This window comes from Apostichopus japonicus, chromosome 17 (genome assembly GCF_037975245.1).
Source record: "Apostichopus japonicus isolate 1M-3 chromosome 17, ASM3797524v1, whole genome shotgun sequence".
Classification (NCBI taxonomy): Eukaryota; Metazoa; Echinodermata; class Holothuroidea; order Aspidochirotida; family Stichopodidae; genus Apostichopus; species Apostichopus japonicus.
Window position 1 is genome coordinate 1,707,313 of NC_092577.1, and position 19,268 is coordinate 1,726,580.

A 19,268-nucleotide genomic window follows, 5' to 3' on the forward strand; every position below is an offset into this window, starting at 1 on the left:
TTTCTGTTAATGACAACTCCGCAAGACAACTAAGCAAAATCTTGCTCTCTTTTGGAGATATCCAATATTTAAAAGGTACATGTACAGTATGTCATTGTATCCACCACACAAATCACTTTTTACATTACCCAGGAACAGTTTGCCTGAGAAAGTTGTACTTGCAAGTAGTGTGAATGGGTTTAAGAATGCTTTGGACATTGTAATCGGGTCTGAGTGTTTGTGTCTTCAGCTTTTTTTCTCCCCTACACTAGGGTCCTTGATGGGGACTTCAGTGTCCCTCCTGATCGTTTCTTTCTACTAAACTAAATTATCCCACTTTTCCTAGTCTGAATTATATCTACTCCTTTTTTTCAGATCCCAACTTCTGGATAAACATTTACAGGGAATGCTGCGTACAGCTGTTAGGCCTATTTTGTATAGTTACTCAAATACAACATAACTAGACTATTCGCGGAACCGCTACCTGTGTTAACAGTGTTATCGTGAGACGGTGACCCTGGTTCCACCTTTACGGAGATCTGAAACATTTTGTTTCCCGTGGATAAGTGCTCGGTTGATGATCTTCTGCTTGTTTTGTGGTTGATCCGTTTTGTCTTGTAATTTGTTTTATTTTTACACTACGTAATATTAAACCAGAAAAGGAAAACGTTTAGTTGTTCCGATACCCAAACGTATTCGTACTTTATTGTACAAATAATGAATGGTTATGAGTGCAATAGTGCAAATATTTCATGAATTGAAAGATGGAATGTTCCATTCAATGAGGTGCAGCCGAGTTGAATGGAACAAATCACATCTTTCAATGAAGGAAATATTTGCACTATTGCACTCATAACCATTCATTATTTGTTTTATACAACACCTTCAAATTTGGATATAATTGGATGTAAAATGCACTCATGCAACAGATTGTTTTGAACAGACAGGTCTCTCTGCTCTCTTACCATTGAAAAAAGTCCTATCAAAGAAGTATAACGCCTGGTTCTATCATCATAGCGTGCAATAGAGCGGATTTTGCATGCAATCGACGAGCACTTGACCAATCAAATGGCCGGAATATAATTAGGTGTTGTATAAAGTACGCTAAGCCATACAATCTACAGTATTGACTAATGTGGCAACATACTGTATATAGGTATTGTCTATTAAACATTCAATTTATATGCCGCACCTTGTACCTTATATTATTGTAGAGTAGCGCCCTCGGTTGGTGCAGGCTAGTTAAGAATAAACATGGCCACCAACCAAACGATTTGTGTACTCTTAGTTTAGTAGAAAAAAAGGATCAGAAAGGACACTGAAGTCCCTATCAAAGACCCTATAATAGGAGACGGGCAAAAACAGACAACACAAAAATCTGACCCGATTACTGTAAGAAAATTGCTTGTGACCCGAAATTTTTCGTAGGCTACTCAAATTTTTTGGGACCAAAATCGTATTGGGCCAAATCAATTTTGAGTCAAATGTGTTTCAATTTAGACCAAAATATGTTACGGGCCTACCATTGGGGGGGGAGTCTGCACAAATGGGGGGGAATAGCTATGCCCCCCTCAACCTGGGGCTGCAGTCGGGGGAATTTAAAAACGTCCAAACTGCACGCGACGCGTGCTGTGTGACCAATCATTGCCCCTTGTTAAAATACATTTGAAACTGTTGGGCACATGGAGAGCCGTTTTAACTTTTAATAAGGAATTTCAGATATCTCAAATAATTTCAGATATCTCAAATTAAATTACAGATATCTCCAATCTATTTAACATATCTACAAATAATTGCAGATATCTTAAAATCAATTTTAAATATCTCGAAATACCAGAGAATTTCAGATATCTGAAATTGAATTTGAGATATCTGAAATTGAATTTGAGATATCTGCAATACTATTTCAGATATCGGCAATACTATTTCAGATATCTGAATAGAATATCAGATATCTCAAATTCAATTTCAGGTATCTGAAATAGAATTGCAGATATCTCGAATTAAATTGCAGATATCTCGAATTCAATTTTAGATATCTGAATAGAATTTCAGATATCTCGAATTAAATTACAGATATCTCAAATTTCAGATATCTGAAAAGTCCTGATTAAATGTTAAAATGGCTTCCATACGTACGCCATTTTAACATTTAATCAGGAATTTCTGCAGATGCATTTCAGATATCTTGAGACTCTCTGATCAACGACTGACTGTTGAAGTGACAGACCACAGACTTTTTAACAATAGACTACATGACCTTACAAACAACACTAGTGAGACTAACCGGCCTATAATTACAGGGCTTAGACTTACCACCCTTCTTGAAAATTGGGGTAAAATATTGTGGGCCAGCAGTCTTTATTTAAGATGTTACACTTATAAATTAAGCATGCAGTTAAAACTGATCTTACATAATAACCCTTGGTTATTTATCCTGTTCTACCTTTTGAGTAATGCTTCGTCGCTCGTCTATTTAGAGAAGTCTTAATCACTTCATTATTTAGCGCATAACGGTACTAACTGGTGTTTAATAGGCTAGGCCATTTTTTATACAATACTGTATAACTAGACTATTCGCGGAACCGTTACCTGTGTTAAGGGTGTTATCATGTAATGGTGACCCTGGTTCCACCTTTACGGATATCTGAAACATTTTCTTTCCCGTGGATAAGTGCTTGGTGATCTTCTACTAGTGCTGCAGTTGATCCGTTGCGGTTACGTTTGCAAAGCTTGGTAATATTCAACAACAGCCAACGGTCCTTGTTAGGTATACTAACTATTTAAGTGGGCTGAACTTAAGTGTTGTATATCACCACCCAATATCATATCATAATCTGACCTAGTTTCAACGAGTTGCCTAGTTTCGAATGAGGTGTAACAGAAGTGTTAGACACCACCATCGATCCCAGAAAATACACACAAAGCGTGCTACCGTCGGTTATTAGACACTAGTGTACAATCAATACATGCAACTACGGTCAACACCCACAACACAGTGTACCATAGCAGCCATAGATATCTCAGGTCCAGATAAAAGAGAACAGGGTATCACGTTTCGCAGTTTGTAGCAACATTTAAAACATGTCACTTGCAAGCAATGAAAGTTAACTTTTTCGGAGGGCCGCACGCGGTTTGGGGCGAGTCTTCAATGCCTTTAATGTACTAGCAACCATAGAGGTAAAACCTTCATGCAACAACTAACTGTACTCCAAGTTTGGATTTAATCTGAATGAACGAGATGGTCTCAAAAGATGAAGGCCTACATGAACCAGTTATAATTCACAAGTTTGGGTACCATCCGACTTAAGGTTGTGGAGTTTAATATTGCTCTATAAAGAAAATATGAGCCCAAACATATTGGGCCCCACAAATTCTTTCCCAAAGCGTATGTCCCAGAATACATTCAAGGTGAAAATAACATTGCGGCCCACCAAGCCCAAAAATGGGCCCAGAAGTTTTTGAGTCCAGATGGTCCAAACGAAGATTCTGTTACAATATCACTTACGATTGGAACGTGAAAATTATCACGTTTGACCTCATAACCTCATTAAAATTTATAGGGTCAGTGTCCAAGAATGAAAGGCACACCTTCCCACTATGAAACATCAACATAGCAAGTATGAGATATATCCATCACTCCGTTATTGAGTTATTGCAGACCCACACAAGTGTCACAGACACACACAAACACCAACCTGACTGCATAGGTGCCACTGTATGGGGATTGGGGAGGTGAGATAGGGAGAGGGAAGCAAGCAAAGTGTTAAGGGGAAGCTATTTGGGAGGTGGGGAAAATGCACATCACTGGCAAATTTAGGGGACTAATCCCACCCCAGCCCACATACAGTAGGAGTTCCAAATTTCCCTGGACTGAGTTGCATGACTGAGGTGCATGAACCTCAATTAATGGATGGGTTGTTGTCAGATAAGAATGTTACAAGTGAGGGGTAGTTTCTAGCTAACTTCACAATGCTCACATTGGGCAGTTGAAAAAAGTTACTTATGCAAGACTTAGAGGCCAAATGGAGTCTTTTTTGTTATGCAAGTTGAAACTATAAATTAGCTCCATAGTATCGTTCCAACTGTAAGGTTGTGCTAACAAATACTTTTGAATTCTGGAATTGTCCACCACTGAACGTTTTAGCTCCAACATAGGTGGGGCTTGAGGCATACAATTCTACCACCCCCTCACTCCCCCCACCCCGAGGCTTTGCCAACCCCTTTCAGCATATCCCAAGTATTACAGATTGTGTAAATCCTTGGTACATCTTTGTGCTATTACCTTAGTTTACTTTACAACATGAACTTGAAGAACAGTAAGTAGGCCCAGAGTTGATAACCAGCCAACTAGTGGTGTTTGCATGCTATCAAGCAGAAGCAGCAGTTGGAGGTGGGTGGTTCAGTCAGGATCAGTAACCTGAAACATTGATTTATACCTAGGCATAAATCCAGGTAATGTGAGGTGTACTCCTTCTTTTCACTGCATTCTTTTACACACTCACTCAAAAATACAAGGTAGGCATTGACAGGTATGTGTGTAGCCAGTAGATCAAATTTATAGTATCAATATACCCCAGAATGCATCATTGGAACACGTAACAGTTAGAGTATATGGACATTTCTCTAGATACAACAAATGATTTCTTACAGCAGTAACACTGATAAGGCTTCTCTCCTGTGTGGGTTCCTTCATGTGTCCTCAAATTTTGAGACAGAGCAAATATTTTCTTATAGTAGATAAACTGATCAAGCTTCTCCCCTGTGTGTTCTTTTAAGATGTACTCAATTTTCCAGATCGAGCAAACATTTTCTTACAGTATTTACACACATAAGTAATACGGCTTCTCTTCTGTATGTGTTCTTTCATGTATCTTCAAATTTTGAGACAGAGCAAACAATTTCTTACAGTAGTTACACTGATAAGGCTACTCTCCTGTATGTGTTCCTTCATGCCTCTTCAAACTAGAGGCTTGGGTAAAGGTTATGCCACAGTAGTTTCACTGATACTGTAAGGCTTCTCAACTGTGTGTCTTATTTCATGGCTCTTTAAACTAGCAGCTTGTGCAAACTTTTTGTCACAGTAGTTACACTGATATGGCTTCTCCCCTGTATGTCTTCTTTCATGGACCTTCAAATTAGCCGCACAGGCAAACTTTTTGTCACAGTAGTTACACTGATATGGCTTCTCCCCTGTATGTCTTCTTTCATGGACCTTCAAATTAGCTGCACAGGCAAACTTTTTGTCACAGTAGTTACACTGATATGGCTTCTCCCCTGTATGTGTTCTTTCATGTATCCTCAATGTTCCAGATTCAGCAAACATTTTCTTACAGTAGTTACACTGATAAGGCTTCTCTCCTGTGTGTGTTCTTTCATGGCTCTTCAAACTAGAAGCTTGGGTAAGTGTTCTGTCACAGTATTTACACTGATGAAACTTCTCTCCTATATGTGTTCTTTCATGGGCCTTCAAATTAGCCGCACAGGCAAACTTTTTGTCACAGTATTTACACTGATATGGCTTCTCTCCTGTATGTGTTCTTTCATGGATCTTCAAACTACCAGCTTGGGTAAATGATTTGTCATAGTACTCACACTGAAAAGGTTTCTCCCCTGTATGTATTACTTCATGTATACTCAAATTTTCAGATAAATCAAACTTTTTGTCGCAGTAGTTACACTGATAAGGCTTCTCCCCTGTATGTCTTCTTTCATGTATCCTCAATGTTCCAGATTCAGCAAACATTTTCTTACAGTAGTTACACTGATAAGACTTCTCTCCTGTGTGTCTTCTTTCATGTCTCCTCATTGTTCCAGATTCAGCAAACATTTTCTTACAATAGTTACACTGATATGGCTTCTCTCCTGTATGTGTTCTTTCATGGCTCTTCAAACTAGAAGATTGGGCAAAATGTTTGTCACAATACTTGCACTCATATGGCTTCTCTCCTGTGTGTGTTCTTTCATGTATCCTCAGTTTTCCAGATTCAGCAAACATTTTCTCACAGTAGTTACACTGATATGGCTTCTCTCCTGTGTGTGTTCTTTCATGGCTCCTCATTTCTCCAGATGCAGCAAACATTTTCTTACAGTAGTTACACTGATAAGGCTTCTCTCCTGTGTGCCGTCTTTCATGGCTCTTCAAACTCGAAACTTGGGCAAATTTTTTGTCACAGTAGTTACATTGATAAGGCTTTTCTCCTGTATGTGTTCTTTCATGTCTCCCTATTTGTCCAGATTCAGCAAACATCCTGTCACAGTAGTTACACTGATAAGGCTTCTCTCCTGTGTGTGTTCTTTCATGTCTCCTCAAACTAGCAGCTTGAGCAAACTTTTTGTCACAGTACTTGCACTGATAGGGCTTCTCTCCTGGATGTGTTTTTGCATGTTTTTCCACACTTCCAGAGTGAGAAAACAGCTTGTTGCCATCACTTCTTTCATAACGATTCTCTCCTCTATGAAGTGTACAAATCTCTATCTGGTTTGGTTTTCCAATAATTTGTTTAGTATCGCCAGAGGATGTTTCTCCATCATTGGCCTCATCCTCCACGCTGAATAACAGATGACATGAGTAGCTATCGACTGGTTCCCCAGACTCCTTTTCTTCCTTCTTAACATCCTGTTGATGTCCTTGGTGATTTGAGTGAGCAATGTGTCCAGAGGACAGCCCCTGCAATACTGAAAATTGAAGCAAAAACGAGGTGAAATAATGAAAACAGAAACCAACTTTTTTATTTATTCTACTTTTCTTAAATGAGAATTATTAGATAAGATTTGTTATCTACCTTGCTACTTGAAAGTGATCAGGAATGTTCTTGCACTGATCAATATGAAATTGTTCACAAGGCTATTGCTATTTTTTGTACTTTGACCCATGGTCACCTCAGGTGACCTTTGAACTTTACAGTAACCACAATTATAATCTAATTGGTGTTTAAATTATTTTCTGGTGGTTGAAGGTGATGTAAATTGCAAAATTGTTGAAAATGTTATCATATCATATTGGATCAACAAGGACTGATTTTTGTAAATTTTGTGATTATTTGTATATGCATTTGTCAACAGCATGGAATAAATGCATTGAAGACTTGCCCCAAACAGTGTACTGCCCTCTGAAAAAGTTAACCTTCTGTTGCTTGCAAGGGAAGTTTTCTTCTTGTCACTACAAAATGCAGACAGTTACTTATAGAAACGAGAGATCTGTTTTCTAGACCTTAGTTGTCCATCGCTGCTATGTACACTGTGTTGTGGGTAAATTGACCGTAGCTGCATATATTGACTGTACACTAGTGATTAATTACCGAAGGTAGCAAGCTGTGTGTGTATTTTCTGGGATCGATGGTGTTATCTAACACTTCTGTTACACCTCATTCGAAACTAGGTCAGATTACCTGCAATGGACGTTCCTTTTTGTGCGAGTCTTCACACCCTTTAGTGAGCAGGGTGAACACAAAAGAGATAGATGTAAGAGGATTAGTGGACAAGGGAGGAAGAGAAGAAAGAAACCAACAGGGGAAAGAGGGTAGGAAGGAGATAACTTTTTGTGAATGACAACTAAGCAAAATCTTGCTCCCTTTTGGCAGATATCCAATATTTAAAAGGTACATGTACAGTATGTCATTGTATCCACCACACAAATCACTTTTTACATTACCCAGGAACAGTTTGCCTGAGAAAGTTGTACTTGCAAGAAGTGTGAATGGGTTTAAGAATGCTTTGGAAATTGTAATCGGGTCTGAGTGTTTGTGTCTTCAGCTTTTTTATCTCTCCTATAGGGTCCTTGATGGGGACTTCAGTGTCCCTCCTCAGCTCCTGATCGTTTTTTTTCTACTAAACTAAACTATCCCACTTTTCCCAGTCTGAATTATATCTACTACTTTTTTCAGATCCCAACTTCCGGATAAACGTTTACAGGGAAATCTGCGTACAGCTGGTAGGCCTATTTTGTATAGTTGCTCAAATACAACATAACTAGACTATTCGCGGAACCGCTACCTGTGTTAACAGTGTTATCGTGAGACGGTGACCCTGGTTCCACCTTTACGGAGACCTGAAACATTATGTTTCCCGTGGATAAGTGCTCGGTTTATGATCTTCTGCTTGTTTTGCGGTTGATCCGTTTTGTCTTGTAATTTGTTTTATTTTTACACTACGTAATATTAAACCAGAAAAGGAAAACGTTTAGTTGTTCCGATACCCAAACGTATTCGTACTTTATTGTGCGCTAAGCCATACAAATATATTAATAATATTCTTGAATTTGCGCACACGTACGCACCAAACTGAAAAGGGATTATCTATTGACTAATGTGGCAACATATATAGGTATTGTCTACTAAACAGAATTTGAAGTTCAATTTCTATGCCGCAACTTGTACCTTGTATTATTTTAGAGTAGCGCCCTCGGTTAGTACAAGCTAGTTAAGAATAAACATGGCCACCAACCAAACGATGTGTGTACTCTTAGTTTAGTTTAGTAGAAAAAAGGGATCAGAAAGGACACTCGAGTCCCTATCAAGGACCCTATAGGAGAGGAGCAAAAACAGACAACACAAAAATCTGACCCGATTACTATAAGAAAATTGCTTGTGACCCGAAATTTTTCGTAGGCTACTCAAATTTTTTGGGACCAAAATCGTATTGGGCCAAATCAATTTTCGAATAAAACGTGTTTCGATTTAGACCAAAATATGTTACAGGCCTACCATTGGGGGGGGGGAGTAGTCTGCGCAAATGGGGGGGGGGAATAGCCATACCCCACTCAACCTCGGGCTGCAGTCGGGGGAATTTGAAAACGTCCAAACTGCACGCGACGCGTGCTGTGTGACCAATCATTGCCCCTTTTTAAATACATAACTGTCGGGCGTATGGAGAGCCGTTTTAACTTTTAATAAGGAATTTCAGATGTCTCAAATAATTTCAGATATCTCAAATTAAATTACAGATATCTCCAATTTATTTAACATATCTAAAAATAATTGCAGATATCTTAAAATCAATTTCAGATATCTCGAAATACCAGAGAATTTCAGATATCTGAAATTGAATTCGAGATATCTGAAATTGAATTCGAGATATCTGAAATTGAATTCGAGATATCTGCAATACTATTTCAGATGTCTGCAATACTATTTCAGATATCTGAATAGAATTTCAGATATCTCAAATTCAATTTCAGATATCTGAAATATAATTGCAGATATCTCGAATTCAATTGCAGATATCTGAATAGAATTTCAGACATCTCGAATTAAATTACAGATATCTCAAATTTCAGATATCTGAAAATTCCTGATTAAATGTTAAAATGGCTTTCCATACGTACGCCATTTTAACATTTAATCAGGAATTTCTGCATATGCGTTTCAGATATCTGGAATTCAATTGCAGATATCTCGAATTCAATTTCAGATATCTCGAATTAAAATTTCAGATAACTTGAATTCAATGTCAGATATCTTGAATTCAATTTCAGATATCTCGAATTCAATTTCTGATATCTGAAATAGAATTTTAGATATCTCGAATTCAATTTCGGATATATCGAATTCAATTTCAGATATCTCGAATTCAATTTCAGATATCTGAATAAGAATTTCAGATATATCGAAACCTATTTTAGATATCTCCAATTCAATTTCAGATATCTGAAATGAAATGTCAGATATCTCGAATTCAATTTAAAATATCTCTAATTTAATTTTAGATATCTGAAATATAATTTTAGATATTTAAAATAAGAAACAATCTAAGATATCTAAAATTCCCGGTTAAATGTTAAAATGGCTTTCCATACGGGCGGGTAAATATGAAAATTATAGATATCGCTTTGAGCAATAAAACAAAGTCGCCTGCAGCGTGGACACAATACATCGCGGGGCACAAACCAAAAAATCTATCATGCCGCTTGCATTGTTCTTTTTTTGGTCCTAAAGTTTGGTCCAAAGAATGTTTGTCCAACAAAATTGGAGTACAAACAAATTTCGGGTAATAAGCAAATTTTTGGTCACAAGCACTGTTTGGATCACATTTTTTTTTTCTTGGGGAAATGATAAGGTTTGGTCCCAACAAATTTAGTCCAAAACAATTTTGCTCACAAAAATATTGGGGTTTCAAAACTTGTTTTCTTGGTAAAACGAATTTTTGGATAACAAAAATTGTCCCAAATTATTTCATTTTGTCGGAACATAGAGACGTCGGAACATAGAGATGTCAGACCATAGAGATGTAACCAGTGGTCTAATGGCCCTAATAGAGGAACCCTATTGATTTTGATGTTCATATCATGAATATTAACAAGTTCACAGGGTTAAACGTGAAAATATTTAAACTGCAATAACTTGCAAAACATAAAGTTGAAATTAATTTTTTTTTTGGTATGTTAATATTGGTAAATCTCATACACTAACTTGTATGTTGCCATTGATATAAATCATATTTACTAGCATTATTTCTCTTTTTACTGTTAATAAGGCCTACTTAGTAATCAATGAACAGCCACAAAGGAACCATGAAATGTTTTCATTCTGGTTCCCATGTGCTAAGTGCTTGTTCAGTCTTTGGCTACAAAGAACAATTGGAATTCAAAGTATTTTATAAGCAGAGTGCAATAAAACACAAATATTCAGAAATTTTCCAATATGTTCAAAAAGACTTTAATTTCTGCCAAATATCGCAGTCTTGACTCATAAAAGGTACTTTTGCAAAGTTACATTGTGTCAAATTTCCTCTGAACACAGACATACCAGTTATCCTGATAGTTTCCACAACCACATATACTGATGTATGCTTCTAAGTGTCACTCATTTAGGTAATTAGAAATTCATTCTTCTGTGGGTGAAATATTGGGCTTAATGTCCCAATCTTTGAGGCGTAAGATTCTACCAACCTTTGGACATTTCTTTTCTTGTATGGTAACATAAGTGACTGTCAAAAAAAATATCACATGCAGGCCGGGACGGTTGACCCATCTGTACGAGTGTGTGAGTTATTCCATATGAATGCATTACCATATGCAAGGCTTCAAATCATGATCAAGTAGAATAGAATGGTCTATATTTGAAGTATCTCTTTTGAAATATATTCTGGCAAAGAAACCCTGATATTTGCTTTATAACCAAACTTATTAATTAGCATATGACCCATATATTTGCCATTTTTCACAGCTACGTTGGATATGTTGCGAGAAACCGCCTGGCAGCCATTGATTTTAATTACCACCGGAACCGTCCCAACATGAAAGATGGAAATGATCAGCTAGTGTGTTTCCTTCTATGCCTTCATTATCTACTTATTTAAAATGTGTATTGAAAGAAAAAAAAATAATCATAATGATAAATATATAGACTGATTTAAATGCTTTCTTCCAGCAACACGGTAATGTTTTAAATTATTAAAAATTGCATAAGTCTCCATAAGATGTAAAACTCGTTTCACTTTTATTCACACTTAGAGCTGACTTAACAACAAAATATTTACATTTTAACCACAGATGCACTTGGTGGTATGTGGATTCTTTTATGACTTACACCAGCGGTTAAACACATTATTGGTTTGAAAACACTTTCAGGGGATTTACCTGGTACATGAACATACAGTTCTATACCCCTTGTGATGGTAGTAATTGGTTTCTGTGTTTCTTGGTGAAAACAGCAAAACAAAAGTTGATTAAGAGAAGCCTAAAAAATATTAGACCACCAGTGTCCTCTGTCCCTAAACCAACAACAGAAGAACCAAACAAACAATATCAGACTAGCTTAACATATAATTAATGGTTGTAGTTTATTAAGCTCATTGACGCAAATATGTAATATAATTAATCAAACATTGCACAGTAGAAGTGAAATACTGCAAGCAAACATTCTTAAATTTATGCCACTATAATGTAATCTCACCAACTTAAGTCACCAAATTGGTATAAGAAAGTTCTACTGAATCTGTGTATATTACACTTCTGTCAAAAAATGTGACACCTGAGGGCAGTTTTTGTGGATATATCGGCAAGGTATAGAGTAGCTGATTTGGAAGGAAAACCAGCACATTTCCACAACTACCCAAGTTGTTCATGCATATGACATTGAAAAATATAGCATAGCTGGGTCAATATAAAGGCATACATATGTCAAAATAAACCAGTCTAGCATGTATTGTTTTTTTTCTAAATCAATACCTTGTCCTTTCAGTACCCATAACAAAAAATTATAATACATGATAGGTATCGAAACACTCATTTTGATATATATGTTGTTTCATTTAAATATGATTATATCTAAAAGAACCAAGAACCAAATTGGAGCGAAGGTTACCTTATGTCAGAAGATAGATAAGAACAAGCTGCAATATTTTGGACACATTTCTAGGAGAGAAGGTGACAACTTGGAGAAGATCATTACCCAAGGTCATGTTGAGGGTCAACGAAAACGTGGTAGGCCAAAAGTTCGATGGGCTGACGGAATAAAAGAGATCACCGGCATGAACATCTGCGCAGCTCACCGATATGCCCAGGATAGAAGTGGTTGGAATGTCATCATCAATAGGGTCACAAAGGGTCAGTAATGACTCATAGGACGACGACGACGATATCTAAAATCTGCCAATTTTAAATCCTGTGTAGTGACCATCCTCTGATGGAAACTTGTCCCTTATGCACCAAACTGCACAGGATGGGATGACTACACAGTTATAACCTCCAGTCATGCCCGCTTTCCAATATATAAAGGACCTGTATGCAGTGTATCTGTACGTATTATTACTACCTGGTCTGTCTCCCAGTGCCAGTAGGTCATATCTTTGGACCATTGCCAGATCCAAAGCTTTGGGGTCCATGATCAGTGACCTGAAATGTACGTTATTGGTTACACAGGTTCCATGGCTATGCCTACAGCACACACTTTCTCTCTCAGTTGGCATGGCTCTACATTTTCCACAAAAGCACCAATCCGGAGCCTCAGAGTCACTGCCTTCTCTGGTTGCTATGGTTTCACATTCCTCTGGATGTCTACTCAATAGACTAAAGCAAAGCTCTCTAAGCTCCCCTTCTGCTTTTCCACCGAGGAAAGTCTGCAAAGAAATGAGTGAGAACACTTTTTTAGGAAAGGTGCATGTTATTTGGCTGTTTGTTTGTCCAACTATCACATAGATTCAGACCACTCTTTTATTCTCCTGGTCATCTTCATTTAGCTGACATAAACTATCAACACAATAGGGTATGTCCGTCCTGTTTATATGGTCTTAGGGGTAGCAATCAGGTTCAGCTGGTGAGAATCACTACTTTAGCTTTTTCCCACTGGTGCTTCTTTTGTTGGCTGTTTTGTGTGGTCAGGGGTTTATCTTAAGCTTTGTTTGCTGGAGACTGTAAATTGATGCAGGGAAGCTTTCTCCACAGATTTATTCCAGCTTCCTCTTCATGATATAGATCTTGCTTTACATTTTACTCTTATACTGTTCTTTACTTCATTACTTTACATTTTACTTTATTACACTGTACTGTTATCCATCTATTCGGAATATATTATAATAGTGTTGGATCTCTACAATAATAATATTTCAGGAAATCTTACTCTACTTGTGTTGTGTTTATTTATGCATACCCTGTTACACAACTATATGAACTTCTTGGTTTCATACTGGTAGAAAGGTACAGTAGTGGTTGTTTGCGTAATCAGATGTTGATGTTGAAGCTTCTAGCTGTGTTCCATCAGGAAGTATACGTCTAAAAGTGGAGGTCTGTTTTTACCTCCATGGTCTAACCATATGATATCCTTGGTTCTTGAGTTCTGCTCGAATGAATGTTACGAAGGGGCTCTTGCAAGCCTAATCATACAAATTTGAATGTAAAACTAGCCAAATTATTGCAAACCCTTAGCATATTATTTAGCAATTATTGTATACAGTTTAGGACGTATCTGTTGTGAAACTGTTTTAATGAATACTCCAGAGGCAACCTATGTACAGTAGTACTCCAAACTTAGACTTTATCAAAATGCAACGTTTTTGTAAAACAATGTAATTGGCCACTTTATAAATTTTTCATAAATGAAAGAGAATTATTTCGATTGACGCGATGACATTGCTGCCATATACATTCTTAAAAATTTCACTTAGTTTTAAAAGTCACTTAATTCTACAAGATAATAGATGACTTATGGAGGTTGTTTTCAACATATTGCTACAATAAATTCATGGCAAATTATTAATGCAATCACAAACCCTAATATCAGCCTCAACAGTGTTGGCTCTGTTCACAGCTCCATCTTCTGTTGTAGGTGTTGCCGGGTCCATTGCACTTGATGTCAATTCACTGCAATTTTTTGAGTGTGTCTATTGTAAAAGGAAGAAAGGAGCCATCTTTTAATATATTTGAATACCAATTTAAGAAGCCTACACATAGTACATTTTAATGGGTGCGAAGACTCGTGCAAAAAGAAACATCTCATGCCGGTAATCTGACCTAGTTTCGAATGAGGTGTAACAAAAGTGTTAGACACCACCATCGATCCCAGAAAATACACAAACAGCTTGATACCGTCGGTAATTAGACACTAGTGTACAGTCAATACAAACAGCTACGGTCAATACCCACAACACAGTGTACATAGCAGCGATGGACATCTCAGGTCTAGATAAAAGATAACATGGTATTACGTTTCATTACTGTCTGCATTTTGTAGCACACGAACAAAACGCCACTTGCAAGCAACAGAAAGTTAACTTTTTCAGATGGCGGCATGCGGTTTGGGGTGAATCTTCAATGCCTATAAGCCTCCATTTACTTTCCAAATCAAATTGTGCAAATACATTGGGTCCTTGACTGGCAATCATACTCCAGGGGTGGATTCAGTGTTGGGGGTGGGGGGGGGGTATTCAATACTGTCACATATATGTAATACTGTAAGGTGAAAGGAATTTATACACATATACAGGAAGGAAAGATACACATACAGTAGGCACTTACTTTATTGGTCACATTCACTGTTTTCCTCAAGGGTACATAAACTGCAGCTGACACAATAACTTCCTCCTATTGAAATGAAAGGAAAGATAGAAATTGAATAGTCTACTATTAACATTGGGAAGACAGGTCATTCTTACTGACCAATGCTTCCACTTGTTATTACTTTTACCCTACTGAGAAGCTGAGACAGCCTATAATACTTCTATGTCATTGTCTCATTGAGAATGGTAGCTTTGGTTCTATTTTAATAATAATAATCATAATAATATTTGCTTTTTATATAGCGCTTTATACCAGCGATAGGTCTCAAAGCGCTTTACAGACGCTATATTACCCCTGGTCAATGATAACCTGTCCCAGAGACAATCCCTTCAGTCGGCAGCAGTTATATACTGCGCCCAATGACAAGTTACCTCACAGGTACCCATTTAACCCCTGGGTGGAGAGAGGCAAGTGAGATAAAGCATCTACTGTACAGTAGGCAGGAGTCGAACCAGCAATCCTTGGATCATGAGTCCGACGCCTTAGCCAATTGGCCACCACGCTCTCACTGATCATTCATACACAGTTGATAACAAGTATGCTAATATGTTTGTTATCATTAACTGCCTTTTTAATACACTAAGAAGTTAGCCTAGTTAATTCTTCAGACTGGAATTTGCATACATTTGTATCATATCTGTGTGAATTGGAGCAATCTGCTTTGCAGAGTAAATATGTACATAAAGTGCGATTGCCACAGTGGCTTATCCAGGAATTTTCAATTGAAGGGGGCACAACTGGCTGGCCATCATTGGGCAGTGGTCTATGTTTGCTTTCTGAAGTGGGATTACTGTTGATGCCAAGAAGTGTTATCAAGAAGCAGGGTGGGGGGGGGGGTGCTACCCAGATATTCAGACATATCAAGTACATTCCAGCTTCACTATTGGCACCCAAGACAGATCCTTCCATAATACTGTCGCATTCTCTACAAGGGAAACTGTCAGACTGGAGAATTAACAGTCTAAGTCAGGGTTTCCCTAACTTTATCCCCCAACGAACCCCCAGTAGATGTCAGAGTTGTCCACAAAACCCCAACTTTTCGAGACATGATCTGAGTCATTATTATTATACTAAAATAGTCTTTTTAAAAGATCAATTTCATAGTGTAATATGGTAGAGTTTGTCGATAGGTACGACTTTTGTACATTACTAAAATTATATGATACATCAGATTTTAGTTCAACAAAAAGTGTAGTTTTGACTTTCAGAAACATCTCATGAACCACCTGGGATGGACTCACGCACCCCCTGGGGGTTCATGCAGCCCAGTTAGGGAATCCCTGGTCTAAGGGGAAAGTCCCTCTCCTCTTTTGGGAATTGCTTGTTTATGAATGCTGGCTAAGATATGAAATTTGCTTTCATGGAAAAAGCTTTGGACTAACTATTATATGTTCAGTAATGCTGCATTCATGAAAGTTTCTTCATTTTTCCAATTTTTTTAGTCTATATGACAACCCTTAAAAACTATATGATTGTCAATAGCCCCTGAAAGGCCCCAAAATGACCACTGGGAAAAGTTTACAAAAATAAAATAGGAGGATTGAAGGAGAAACTAAGCCCACTCCCCCTACCACAAGGGGAATCCATTTTGAGGTTTCACGATAGAAGAAAGTTTCAGTCAGATCTGGTCAGTCAAGTATATTACACTGATCTGCAGTAGGCTGTACTCTGACAATCAAAGACGGTAGCAAAAGTTGTACCAATTATTTGTGCCAAACTGTGGCTGCTGGAAGTGGTTGGTAAGCACCCCAGCCTTGGCCCCCGAATCATCATTTGACATTAAGAAAGGAAACATTCGAAACCATTTGTAAGTTCTCTCTGTTCTTGTTTTTTTAATATTTTCATTTTTCTCACCCATTTGTTTATTAGGTTCTTTTTTATTTATCATTTTGTAGCTATTATCCCCACCCCCCCACCCCATCCCTTCATCTGAATCATCAGCCACTGTGTCAAAAACAATTACTGATGATATTGAGAGGGTTATAGGCATATATGTTCCAAGGAATATGTGTCCCTTCAGAGTGAAGATATTATGCCCATACATATGTCACACCTAACTATGCATGTGAGATAACAAAAACAAAACATAGAAATCAGCATCACAGTCTTTGCACTTGGCCGACCCGATAAATTATGAATTTGTTTGCCCACAGAGCAGAGGTAAACCTTGAATGTGTGTAAAAATTACCCTCATGTCCGACAGATACAAAGCATAACAGGTCATTCCAGGTAGTACATATAACAACTCCCTGGCCGTTCTCCTATCCAATTAGCAAAACACATCTAGCCTACACAGCATTCCACAGTCATTCTACAGTGTGATTGAAGTGAAACAATACCGTTGACTGTCTAAAACCCCACACACACTGTGATAACACTTGGTTCATGGCCACCAAACAGTCTGCGGTTGGAATATTTCTCAGATGCAGCTAGATCAATTACCGTGGCAGAACAGCGAGTACATTTGTTATGAGATACCGTAACGTAGCGGGAGTGTAGCGAGAGTTCCAATAACAACTCCCTGGTAGTACTGTAGCACTACCATTGTATTATGTATAATGCAGCTTACTGAACGTAGGCCTACATAGGACTATGGCTGATCATAAATTTTGAACAAATGTTTCGTACTTACATCACTGTTACTTGAAACATCAGAACCTCGCTTCTCTTTTGATTGGTTAGTGCATTGTAACTTCTTCGTTCCGCAAGTGCAATATTTCGTGCACAATCTTCCCGCTAAGTTTACACGGACATGCGCCACGACCACTGTTCCTACGACAAACATTATTGCAGTTGCAAGACACTGGATCCCTCCCGTAACGATCACGGGATTCTTTTTCAATTCCAAACGAGCTCATATTTGCTATCAAATAAAAATGCTTTAATCTAAAAAGACGTCTTCGAAATAAAATCCCAAACGCTAAGTTGCTGCACGAACAATAGTGATGGCTTACAACGGGCGGCGTATTTGTGTTGGGCGGGCGTATCGTAACCTACGTCTGCGAACACTAAATTGAGTAGGCCTTATGATCAGATGTTTCATTTACGTAATCATAAGTTTGGAGAAAATAAGAGGGCGTCTGACATTAACTGTTTGGCTGGATTCATTGTGTGGCCCACAAAGTATTCTTAAACACATCGATTGCAAGTACAACTTTCTCAGGCAAATCATTCCACGGTAATTCACAACCTATAATTAGAAAAAAAGGTATGCCGAATATTAATCCTACTTTGTAACTTCTGGAGTTTAAGACAATGACCTCTGGTACAACTACTAATATCAGCGAACATGAATCTCCGGTATGATATATCCGCCCTTGAAATGTTAGAGTTATCATGTTGATAAAGTCCATCTGGTAACATAGTATAACCAGACAGCAAAATTGCAGTTTGGTTTCAATGATACTACATGAATAATCTAAATCTGAATGGGTTAAGTCGGCAAAAATCCCACTAGAGGAAATAAACGCCAACCGAGCGCTACAAAGAATGAGTAAGAATATAAGTTATTATTAACAAAACAAGAGTTAGTAAGCTTTTCTTTGGAACAGTCTAGACTAGGTGCATGCACAATATCTGATGGCAAAGCATTCCAATCGTTTAAGTTGCGGGGGAAAAGGGAATGTTTATATAAATTATTTCTAGCGTAGGGAACTAGGAAGTTAAGATCATGTTTATTTCTTGTGTTAACACTTTTTGTTGGGATTAGCTTGTCTTTATCAATTGATACAGATTGCATTTGATTTTATAAAGCATTTGAAGACGTGTGTGCTTTCTTGTTTTTGGGCAGGGGCCAATCTAATTTCTCAAGCATATTTGTCACACTGGATTTATAAGAGTAGTCTGCCATACAAAATCTGGCTGCTCTTCTCTGAATAGCTTCTATTTTATCCACATGTATCACACTCAGGCTGGTGATGGGGGTCCCATACTACTGAAGCATAGTACTGGCCTGACAAGAGTTTTGTATGCTGTAGTTTTAACATCTTTGGGACAGCTTGAGAGGTTACGTTTTAGAAGGCCAAGAACACGGTTTGCTTTGTTAGTTATGATATTGAAATGTTTATCCCATCTAAATTTGCTATCAATTTCAACGCCAAGGTAAGGATGAGAGTCAACAACTGTTAAGGGTCGGTTGCACAGGGTGTAGACGGGTGTTTTGTAACATTGTTTAGATGAAATTGTGAGGATGTAGCATTTAGAGGGCTAAAATTCATTTGCCATTGATTTTGCCATTGTTCTAGTTTATTTAGGTCATCTTGGAGGATTTCTTGATCAGGTTGGTTAGCAATTT

At 37.8% G+C, this 19,268-nt stretch overlaps 4 protein-coding genes across 8 annotated transcripts in view; all 4 read right to left on the reverse strand.

Annotated features, from left to right (window-relative positions):
- The window catches only part of LOC139984999 (uncharacterized), a 31,122-nt gene extending 28,195 nt beyond the window's left edge, over window positions 1-2,927 (reverse strand). Inside the window, exon 1 of the mRNA XM_071999175.1 lies at window positions 2,572-2,927. Within this exon, the coding sequence (XP_071855276.1) occupies window positions 2,572-2,635 (64 nt within the window). The 5' untranslated portion in view covers window positions 2,636-2,927. The remainder of the gene's footprint in view (window positions 1-2,571) is intronic.
- Window positions 1-19,268, reverse strand: part of LOC139984984 (uncharacterized) — a 29,205-nt gene that overhangs the window by 3,388 nt on the left and 6,549 nt on the right. Inside the window, exon 1 of one of the 2 annotated variants that reach the window (XM_071999154.1) lies at window positions 464-845. The exons of the other annotated variant lie outside the window; for it this stretch is intronic. Within the exon in view, the coding sequence (XP_071855255.1) occupies window positions 464-527 (64 nt within the window). The 5' untranslated portion in view covers window positions 528-845. Of the gene's footprint in view, window positions 1-463; window positions 846-19,268 lie in introns of those variants that run through there. 2 annotated transcript variants of the gene reach the window in all.
- LOC139984987 (uncharacterized) overlaps window positions 4,517-19,268 on the reverse strand; it is a 32,085-nt gene continuing 17,333 nt past the window's right edge. For 2 of the 3 annotated variants that reach the window (XM_071999160.1, XM_071999159.1), the window contains one exon: window positions 4,517-6,657. In XM_071999160.1, the coding sequence (XP_071855261.1) occupies window positions 4,964-6,657 (1,694 nt within the window). In that variant the 3' untranslated portion in view covers window positions 4,517-4,963. Of the gene's footprint in view, window positions 6,658-7,974; window positions 8,260-19,268 lie in introns of those variants that run through there. The other variant, XM_071999158.1, reaches the window with a different exon arrangement.
- LOC139984995 (P2X purinoceptor 7-like) lies at window positions 10,611-18,375 on the reverse strand. Of its 2 annotated transcripts, none has more exons than XM_071999169.1 (4): window positions 17,607-18,375; window positions 14,933-14,998; window positions 14,188-14,298; window positions 10,611-13,038 (listed from the first exon to the last, which is right to left on the reverse strand). In XM_071999169.1, the coding sequence occupies exons 1-4, from the start codon at window positions 17,757-17,759 to the stop codon at window positions 12,562-12,564; spliced, it is 807 nt and encodes a 268-aa protein (XP_071855270.1). In that variant the 5' UTR covers window positions 17,760-18,375; the 3' UTR covers window positions 10,611-12,561. The 2 variants fall into 2 exon arrangements, with proteins under 2 accessions (XP_071855270.1, XP_071855271.1); XM_071999170.1 differs by lacking the exon at window positions 17,607-18,375 and adding an exon at window positions 17,163-17,308.